At 48.6% G+C, this 10,833-nt stretch overlaps 1 protein-coding gene across 2 annotated transcripts; it reads right to left on the reverse strand.

Annotated features, from left to right (window-relative positions):
* Positions 1-2: 2 nt before the first annotated feature.
* On the reverse strand, positions 3-10,796 carry LOC124190814 (sorting nexin-6-like). 2 transcript variants are annotated; one of them, XM_046583680.1, is made up of 7 exons: positions 10,600-10,796; positions 10,066-10,534; positions 9,720-9,994; positions 9,507-9,637; positions 9,210-9,386; positions 2,352-2,417; positions 3-363 (listed from the first exon to the last, which is right to left on the reverse strand). In XM_046583680.1, exons 2-7 carry the CDS (start codon positions 10,482-10,484, stop codon positions 175-177), a joined length of 1,257 nt encoding a protein of 418 aa, XP_046439636.1. In that variant the 5' UTR covers positions 10,485-10,534; positions 10,600-10,796; the 3' UTR covers positions 3-174. The 2 variants fall into 2 exon arrangements, with proteins under 2 accessions (XP_046439636.1, XP_046439637.1); XM_046583681.1 differs by lacking the exon at positions 3-363 and adding an exon at positions 751-1,358.
* Between the last annotated feature and the right edge of the window lie 37 nt (positions 10,797-10,833).

The raw sequence follows: 10,833 nt of genomic DNA on the forward strand, positions 1-10,833 counted from the left end.
TCTTTCAATTGAGACTCTCAAATTCGATTAGATAATCTATTGGGCCTCTGGATCACGAACAGGATCTATTGTCGTTCCCGCCCCAATTCAAACTCAAACTGTTACCCGAAATAAACCCCGTCAAGTACCCGAACAAAACAGATTGAGGTAGGTAGCGGGATCGGTCCTGCAGGATCAACGTTGACGACTCGACTGACGGCCAAACCATCCCGACAACGACGTTACACACCTTTTGAATAGGGAATACACAAGAGCCGAGTGGGGGGAAAAAAGAAGAAGAAACGGAAGAAAATAGTTGGGGCGAGTCGTATGCAACCGCCGGTATGAAATATCAAACGCCTGCGCAAACGACTCCCGACACAACTGGAAAAATAAAAAAATTAAAAAACAAAAAACGAGTAAACACAAGAGAAACCAACCAATTCCGGATTTTTCATTTATTTATTCTGTCGCCCAACCCCCCTACCCCACCAACTATTGCAGTGCGTCATCGTGTTTTAAATTTAGACTCCCGAACCGGAATACACCCATCCGTTAATGGTGTGGCGCCTGCCCGCTGCTGCAGAGTCTCTACTCTATAGAGTCGAGTCGTTTTGAATTTGTTTTGGCGTTTGCCGAATTTTTTCACGGCCATCCCACACAGATGGTGATCACGCGCTATTTCTAAATATCTGTCATTCTTTGCGCTTCCGAGTTTAAAAAATAATGGCCGGAAGCGCAAACATTAACAGTTCAAATTCAAAGTGGAAATGAAATTTGACATTTTTTTTTATTATTTCATTATTTAACATAATTTACTAGTAGATTCAATATTATGAAACAACAGCAAAAGTGGAGGGGGTATAAAAGAAGAATGAAAAATGACTTGTCTGACAGATTTTGGTTTTTTTCGCGAAAACAAATGACATGACTAAAGAATTTTTGTTCGGAGGCCAGAAAGAGATGAGAGAGTTAAGAGAAAAAATGTGTCGTTGTTGTTGATAACAACAACAACAACACATCAGACTTACAAAAAAAAAGAAAAGAAAATGACGATTAGAAAACAAAATTGATTAGACGAAAGACCAAAACAAAATTCCAGAGTTAATTGGTTAGGGTGTGGAATGCAGATTTGTTTTTTTGGATTTCGTTCGGGAATGCCATCGACTGGATTTTTAATTTTTTAGTTCACGGACGAATATATTTTAAGAGTAGAACGAAGAGAGATGAGGGTCATCCGGAACTGGGAAGAGCCGGGCTTGATCCAGCGCCCGTTGCAGAGCGGCTCTGATTTGGCGCGCTCTGGCCAATTCACTCCTGGCCAACTGTGTCAGGTTCAAGCGCATTTCCTGGACCCTCTGCTTCTGGAAAGCCTTGATCTACATCATAACAACGACACACACAAACACAAAGACACATTGCAGAGATCATCACCCGTTACGTCTCACCACACCTCCTTAGACAACTTTGAACGCCATTTTCTCTTATAGGGCCTCACTTCAAAGCAATAACAATTCACCAAAACGGCACAACCGAAAATAATAATAACCAGGCTATACACTGCTGCCCAGCAATTTCCTTTCAAGTGTACCAAAGAAGTTCCTTATTACTTTAGAAATAATAAAAACAGAAAAAGTGCGGTAGAAAAATTATTTTGGCTACTGCAGATGTTGGCCAGCAGATTCGGAATAGTGGAACGGCTGCCAGCACGTCGTCCGTTATTATTACGAGAAATGATTTAATGCAACAGCATCGGAATGCCTCGGGGGGTTAGAGAGAATAAGCCAACAAACGCTATACGGTCTGCTAATGTACGAAATAATTACAATTTATACATCAAAGTTCGTCCACTTGGAACGGGAGACCGGATCGAATCGACGCTGGCCAAGTTTAACTAAACTACGTGGAATTCGTTTTGAAATGTGTAGGAGGACGGACGGACGGACAATGGCCGTTCCAACACACAAAAAGTTATTCGACGCCAGTGACGCAAATAGGAAGGAAAAAAAGAAATGCGGAATCTATCGATAGTTTGGTCCTCCGTCGCCGCCTCTTTCACGTGGACACAACAACCAAATAGCCGGCCACTACAATCGACCCGTCAAGGTCAACATGTCAACCCAATCGATGGCGAATTTGTTGGGTTGGGCTCGACTGAGTGATGGGAAAACAAAATAAAAAAAAGTCGATCCATCCGGATTCCGGCCGTCTCGCAATCCACTGATTCCCATCCGGCAAGGCCAAACGCCATCAAAACGTTTGATCGAGTCGCACGAGAAACTCCCGAAAACAAAAAAAAAGTGGGGAACGTGAACGCAAAAATTGGCAAACAAAAAAGGGTAAGAAAAATAACAAAAGTGGTCGGGACTTACCTCGTGACGGGCCGCGTCGGAGCACTCCTCAAACGCCGTTTCGGCCGCCTTTTTGGCCGCTTCAGCCTGAAAATGTGTGCGTTCAATCAAAAGCAAATCAGATTCTCATTCACAGTTGGACAAGCTAATGGCTAAAGCAGTTCACTTGGTAACAAATGTATTTATGTCGTTTTATTACAACCCGGCGCGGATGGCGGGAGGTTCGAATCGAGAGTGAAAGGCGGGGTAGGGGGGGAGTTCAGTTATATTAGTTTACACGCATTCCCGTTTTCTCCACCCCTATTTTGTTTCTGAATCAACGGGCATTTTCAAGAAACACGAACAAAAAGGAAAATGCGAGCCGACAATTGTCAATGGCTAAAAATAGTAATAACACATCAAATCAACGTAATTCTTTTCAAAAATTGTAAACGGTCGCTATAAATGGTGAGAAAGAGAAAAATCATCAAGTGCCAGACTCGATGATAAAAAATTTTCAGATAATTGTGAAATGTGGGAAAAACAAAAAAGTTGAAATCAGCCGCCACCAAAAAAAGCCGCACACCTGTTTCCGTGAAAGAGAGTCAAAACAAAAAAACGCATAAGCCCGTGTTTGGTTGCTATGGGAGACAACCGCATCGTGTGGAACCCCCAAATATTGTGAGAGTGAAAAAAAGAAAAAAAAGCGGAATTCCGGAATGATCACGTTGTGTTGTGGGGAAAATAAAAGTGAGTGTGGAAATTTAAAACGTTCAACGCCCTATTCAAATGAGCCGATCTTCGACCGAGCCCCAATTGCTGGTGACGGATGCTTCCGTCTGGATCGTCAAGTGGGAGCCCATCGGGTCGACGGTCGACATCGAGTCGCCCATCGAGAACCGCTGCTGCTGCTGCTGGCGCTTGGGCGGAAGGTCAGGCGGAATCGATTCGATAGAGTCCAGCCCTTCCGCCGACCGGAAGTGATGGAGCGGAGAGCGGACCGTGGCGCTGGTGGATCGCGGGCGCTCGCCATCCGACGACACCTCGTCGCCCTGATCCCTCGTCAGACAATAGTAGGAAGAGTCGCGCAATTCCGACAGGCTATTGCCGCGATCCTTCATCGAGTAAGACGTGTGCAGCCAGGAATTCCGGTGAGGCGTCCGAGGTGATTCCGGCGAGTGGACGTCCGGCGTTTCGGCTCCCGACGTGTCGGATGAGGCGCTGGTCGTCGACGAGTTGGTGGTGATGAGGTCACGAGTCGATCCGGTCCTTCCGTCGGTGAAATAGGCTCGGGTGGTCACCGTTTTATTGCCGGAAGAAGAGGCCCGGCCGCCGGGAGTGTTGGGCGTGGTCCTGGGCAGGGCCACTTCCGAGCGCAGTTTGCGGGTCCCGCGGCTGACCTGCGATCCTCCGTGCAAGCTGCTGACGGAATTCCGCCCAGTGAACCAGGAGCCGAGCTTGTGGGTGGCCGCTTCGCCGGCCAGTTCGCCCTTGCTGACCGATCCGGCGGATGCCATCGTTTGGTTGGCGATCCGGCGTCCAGTCAGAGCGTTGGGACTGCCCGATTGACTTTCCAGGTCCTGGCCACCGCGCCGGCCGCGCATCACCGACGTGGCGAAGGTGCTGAACATGAACCGACGCTTCCGGCAGCGGATCGTCAATCCCACGGCGCACAGGAAGAGCAAACTCAATCCGCCAAAGGTGCCGATCAAAATGTAAGTCAAGGCGGCTCCGCTCAGTTCGCCGGAAGCGGAACTGTTGTGACCCGACCCGAAAGAATCGTGCGGAAGAGTGGTGGTGTTGACGGGCGTGTTGGCGTCGACTTCAACAGTCCGGAATTTCTTGTCGTAAGCGTCGATGGCCTGTTCCGACTGGAACACTTCCGGACGCTTCTCCTCGACGTCCAAATAATGTCGAGGCGGCTGCTCGTCGCCTCTGGGCGGATTGGTGGGGATCGACGTCGGCGCTCCAAGTCGCCGGACGGAATTGCTAATCAATTCCGGGAAGGCCGCCCCGAATCCTTCCATTTCTTCCGAGCTGGAAGCGCCAGCAGGAGGTGGAGACGATTCCTCTTCCATGTCACCCAAATTGAAGACGCCGTAAGGCGGCGGAGGCAGTTTGGATGGAGCCGTAGTGGTTGGAACCGCTTCCGGAATGACCAACTTCCGTCGATCAAAGTTCGACGTCGTGCGGTTGACCACCGGCTCCGGCAGAGGCTCATCCGCATAATCTTCGTAGTCTTCGTACGAAACGTAGTCGGAAGGCGGAGCAGCAGTTGACGGATGAGATTTGACTCCTTCACCGGAAGCGGTTTGGGGTGAGTCGTAATCGATGGCCACGCCCAGTCTCGACGGAGAATCCTGGTGCTGCATCAGTCCGTCTCCACCCAAAGTGTCTGACTCGTGATCAACGACGGATTCCGATCCTTCCGAAGACTCGACTTCATCGATGATGTAACCGTGACGATGGGATAAGGAGACGGCCGGAATTGGAACATCGGGTGGCGGTTTGCTCTTGTCTGATGACGTCAGACTCGACTTGACGATCAAATTCCACTGGGATGGAGCCGTGATGACGTCAACTTCTCCAGGCGGTTCAGTCACCCGGACGATTCCGGCCAGGGCCGGACGTTCGGGACTGGCGTAGAGCGGAATGAGGGCGTCTGTGTTGGGCCTGGCGTGGTGACCGACTTCGTCGTTTCGTTTCTCGTTTTTCCCGGACTCGACCATCGGCCGGAAACCGCCGGTGGCGACCGGAAATTTCGGATGGGCTTCTGGATTGCCTCGCTGGATCGATTCCGGATGAAAAGGCGGGGGATTGAAAGCGGAGAAGAGACCGGGTCGGTTCAAATTGTGAACGCTGCCACTGCGTTGCGGTGGTCGGAGATTCCCGCTCGGACGGCCGGAATTATTATTAAGACGGACTTTTTCTTCCGGCCCGTCTTTGCGTTTCTTGTCCGTCTGGGAGGAGAACAAGGTGCCCAAAATGGAACTTTCGGCGTTCGGTCTGGTGTTGGCTGCCGGAATGGAAGGTTCCATCAGCAATTCACCGGCTTCTCCGGCCACCCGGGCGAAAAAATCGGCCAAATCAAACGATTCCGTCGTCGATTTCACTTTGGTGGTTGTCGTCGTCGTCGGCCTGGAAGTTGTTGTCGATGTAGTCGATTTGGTAGTTGTTTTGGCTGTAGTTGTTGTTGTTGTTGTGGGTTTAGTCGTGGATGAAGATGACGACATGGGCTCCGTTTTAGTTAGGAGGCTGCTGCTGTTGACGCTATTTCCGCCCAGGGAGGATCCGCCCGTCTTGATCGTGTATTCCGGAAGCCTCCATGTCGTCAAAGGCGGCAGGGTCGTGTTGATCTTGGACAGGGTGAGAATGCCGTTCTTATTGGCCAGGACCTTGTTCAACGGAATGTAGGCCATTCCGGGCGGAGGAGCTCGATCTCTTTCCGTCGATGTCGACGGAAGCGGTCTCGCCGGAAGGCTGACGATCGTGGCCTTTTTGGTCAACGTCGAAGATGACGGAATCCTCGACAATTTGGTTGTCGTTGACTTTTGGGTCGTACTGGTCGGCTCCTCATCGTCGTACTCGTATTCCTCGTAGTAAAATTCTTGCTCCTCTTCCGGCTTGGCCTGGATGGATCTCAAATTCGGATCTTCCGCTCGTTGAACTGTCGTCGTTGATGGTGTCGTCGTCCTTCTAGTTGTTGCTGTTGTCGTCGTTGCTGGACGTACCGGGCGAGGTGGCGATGCGGATTGAGTTCTAGCCGGAAGCGGCGGCATTGCTCCTATTCTTTTCTCAATGACTGGCCGGCTCATTGTGGTCGTGTGAGCAGTTGACGTCGGCAATCCAGCGCCAGGTGGTGGTGGTGGTGGCTGGTGGGCTTTCACGAGTGACGACGGAATCAGCTGTTCCGGCTTGTGGACCACCGGCATGGCGCCCAAAAGCGGATGGCGAAGATGATGATGATGATGATGATGGGTCTGTTGAGCCGAGACGCGATTGGTGGCAGCGTGGAACACTTTATGGGTGACGTCCTCGACGCTAATGGCGTCGCCATTGTGGACGACCCATTCCGTATCGTGCCGGGCCGTCGCCTGATCCGTCGACGGCACCATGGGCGGAGTAGAAGTTTTAATGTTACTCAAAAGGGCTTCCAGAAATTTGGAACTGGACGTCGTCTGATAGTTGGGCGAGGCCCGGCCTTCCTCGGCGGATGAGGATTCGGCCGTCAGTCCAGTCACGTTGTAGAAAAAGGACGTGCTGTTGGCCCTGGAGGCCATGAGCAAAGCTTCCGCTTCCATCCGGCTCAGATCCGGATGGATTATGTAAGAAGAACCTTTCTGATCGACTCGAATGGTGAAGATGGACTTGTCAGATCGAGCCGTCACAACCTCTTCCGCATCGGCCGATTCGGCGGATGCCAATCCGGCGGCCACTGCCAATAGTACGACAATCACTCTCAACATGTTGGATTTCAACTCAAAAACTGTTCACAAAATCAAAAATCGAATTCCGGAAGGCATTATCCAAAAATAACCAAAATAAATTTCTCCCCCAGTTTGTCCACTTGAAACTTTTTCAAAAAATTCAAATCAGCGCCACACAATTTAAACCAAAAATTCAAATCAAAGATGCACTATCAATCGAAGAGAGACTGGGATTTACGGTGGTGGTTGGACACTGGCCGACGGTCTAGGACGTTCTGAGTCTGACCGATCGGTAGCTGGCCAATGTCATTAGGAGCTAGATGGCCACAGCGTCAGTGTAGTGGTGGTGGTGGTTGGTTCCATGCCGCTAACCCTGTGATTCCTCTCTTCCGCCCTAAAGGGGGGTGTACGTGGAATTCGTCTGGCCAGCCGGCGTGCGTTCTTCTTCTTTCACGAAAAAAAAAGAAACGGACCCACACACACTACACGAGAAGAAACAACGGGACTGGAGAGAGAGTGGCCGGGAGATAAGAAAGAGATATCGGTTGGAATCAGTGCGGTCGGGCAAAAGACCTCAGCGCTCCTCCTCCTACCACCCCAATCCGCTCGAGGGGGGTGTTGGCTGGGCAGGCTGGAGGAGGAAGTAGTACACAACAACTCAGCTGCCGATGAGAAAAAGAAGAAGAGAAAACTCTGCCGGCCGTGACGGAGATGCAATACAAGACCATCGACCCCCTTCAATTCTCTCCAAAAGTTTTGGCAGATGAAATAAGAAATAAATAAAAAAGAAAAGAAATAAAACACCTTTTTACCTTTAGCGTTCAACAGACCACCTCCCTCACCTCTTTTCTAAAGAGAAATTTCCGAGACGAGTCACTGTTAACACAGAAACGTTCGTCACGACTTGGACTTGATTGCTCATTTTCTATTTTACTGTTTTGATTATTCAGTGTAGCTTGTTTCTCTTCAATCTGTTTTCTATTTCGATTGAATCATCTACATTGTGAGACCTGAACCACCTGTTCCTTCCTAACCATTGACGATTTAACTGCACCAATCAACTCGCGTTGATATTTTTAGACTTTTACCGGAGCCTGGACCGTTTGATTTCACAAGTCAATTGTATTTTCCCTTGGTAATTTCATTTCGATTTTTGTATTTCCCATACGCGTTCGTTTTGAGCAATGGCGTAATGCTCGTGTGCCATCAACGGAGCCCAGAGAGAAGTCAACAACAAAACGTTTAATAGTCCGGGTGCTGGGAATGTGTCGAAGAAACCCAGCTCACCATATCCAGAAAAATGTTTGGTCGGCGGATGATTTTTCACCGCTGCATCAGAGCAACGACCATTTAATACAACAACAACCGCTAAACTTCCTCCTACTACTCTTTATCGAATCATTACAACACCTGCGCAGCCCCCTTACAATCGAGAGATTTTTTCATTTCATTAACCAAATTCCCCTCTCCATTTTTTAAAAATAAAAATTCGACAAAACGAAGTGGGAAATCGAAAGTCACACGCAAAAGACAACGTCCTGGCAACGCGGGACTTCCGGGGACTTCCGAGTTGTCGACAAACAAGGTGTCGAGATTTCACACGATGCCAATGCACCTACTGATTTTCTCGCTCAAAGAAGCAGCCACCAAAACATCAACGAACAAACGAGGCTGGCGCCAAATTTGAAAAACCCAAAACGAGCGAAATGCCGTGTCAAAAATACAACCTGTCACTGCATATTATTATATTTCCCGGTCGAATGGAAGAAGCTGGAGAAGCGTAACGGTAAACATCCTCCTCCTTTTCTTTGGTTTTGACAACTTTTAAAAAAATCCTTAAACATCCAATCAAATAGAAAAGAACCAAACACACACACACCTACATGGTGGTGGTGGTGTCGGTAGGAAAAAGCAGAGAGTGGAAAGAGGGTTGATAACCTTAGGCCGAACAAGAAAAACAGCAGCAGCTGACGCGAGTTCTCTACGCACCAATGACGCTCGCTCGCTCACAAGTGGTGATGCTCCGTTATATCCATCCAACAACCCCCGCCGGGTAGAATTTAGAAGAATACATTCTTCTTCTCTTTCCTTTAACTCTCTCTGCCGAAGAAAAAGAAAGATTCCAGATGACTCTTGAAACACATGGTGGATGCCGGAATGGAAAACAACAAAAATGAATGGCCAAAACGGCACTTTTTTCAAACGGACGTCATTTAATCTCCGCACACAGCCGAGAGAGAGAAACGCTTTTCTTCCTGCTGTGTCACATAAGGGGGGAAGGAAAGTGATGCGCCAGCGAAAGAAACGGGACACCCAAAACGGGACAGATTTGTTCTTTGACTAACGGAGATGATTGACGAGGAAAATGGCAAGGAAAATGACGATAACTCGAATGTGCGTCAACTGAAACGGTCGTTGGCAGTTGTCACATATGCGACAAGGTGGGAAGAGACAAAAAGAGAGAGAAATGTACCTCATCTCGTTTGTGGGCTTTGGCCTTATCCCAGTTGCGGTTGCAGTTCTCGTAGTTGATGAGCAGAGCCGTGCGTCGGTTGAGCATCAGCTGCTCGTTGGCCAGGTATTGCAGGTACAGGTCCCAGATGCAATAGAAATCACACAAGCCTCGCTGCAGTCCGTCTTCCGTCAAATCCTAACGTGTTTGAGGTGGACACAGGAGAAAATGGAAGCCCAGTCAATCGACCAAATTTCTCCATTCAAAGTCTATAATGAGCTATGACGCCCAGCGGCCACAAGAATGTAATCATCCTACCTGGATATTTAAAAATGAATCTGCCATTTTGGAATGCAGACGGTGATGGATGAGACCCGTTTCCTGCTGGTAGCAACTCGGGGCGTTCATCGATAACGCTGTGCACAGATGCTTCAACTGTCCGATGATTTCTAATGGAAAAAAGGAATAAGAAAACCCGCATTAATCCACGCATGAACCAGTTTCTCGTGTCTACAATTGAAATTGTGTTACTCTTTTCCGAATAGATCACGGTCAGTACGGCGTTCAACGTGGTTTTCAAATGGACAGAGTAGTTGGCTGACCAGTCGCGTTCGTTTTGAAAGAATTCTTCAATGTCTCGGTGGGGGACTTTGGCCGGCTGGGAAGACCCCGAAAAGCTCTCAGCAATTTTCGAGAAGAAGCCTTTGCGCCCTGATTTCTCAGCCATCACATAAGTCGGCGATAGGAAATCCGCCAGGGCTTGCGACCTCCCCAGAATGGGGTGAGAAGAAACCAACTGGAGGTATCTAGGAAGGAAAAACACAAAAAACATGTATTGGATCGTGTGATTTATGTCAGTTAGTGAGAATATGATTACCTTTCAACCTGTTTCCGATGGATTATGGGGGCTTCCAGAAAACTTTCTTCGTACTTGGACTCTATGGGTGGTGGCAATGGTGGGAATATCATGCCACCAAACTTTTGGCAATCGAGAATCAACCGGTTGAAGGCCTCAAACTCCTCTGCACTTCTGGTCACCTCCCACCCAGAGTCTCTGCTTTCGGGATCATTGAGTCTGGAGATTCTGAACGTCAAGACAGAGGAGTCTGTGGTGGCACGGATACCCTTGACTTCAAACACGGGACCCAGATCTTCCACAGGCATTGGACTAGAGGCTGATGAGCTGGAACCGCTCGTCCCAGTTTGCACACTTTCATTTTCTGACCTCACATCCTGTGCCAAACAAGACTGCTCTTTGGATACCACTTCATTAGCAATTGTAATGCTTCCATCCATTTTTCGGTGAAGTTATGAAAACGAAGTTAACGTTGTTTTTAATCAATAAACTGCGATAAGAAGAGATTTGTTTTTAACAACCCATCATGAAACTCATAAATGTAATGTATAGTACCAATTAAAAGATGGTGAAATGGTCAATGGTTGTGGTGCAATGCAGTTTCATCACACTTGCATTAATTCCAGTGTATAAGGCAAAGGACCGTGAACGAAAAAAAGAAGTAAAAAGAGATTCTCTACGTGCCAAAACTCCAGAAAAGATCACTTGTGTTTATGTCTAACTGGTCTAACTCAATGGGCATGGAGAAGCAGACGACGCCAAGTCAGATGCGGCTTCAATATGGCCGCC

Source organism: Daphnia pulex, chromosome 3 (assembly GCF_021134715.1).
Source record: "Daphnia pulex isolate KAP4 chromosome 3, ASM2113471v1".
NCBI lineage: Eukaryota > Metazoa > Arthropoda > Branchiopoda > Diplostraca > Daphniidae > Daphnia > Daphnia pulex.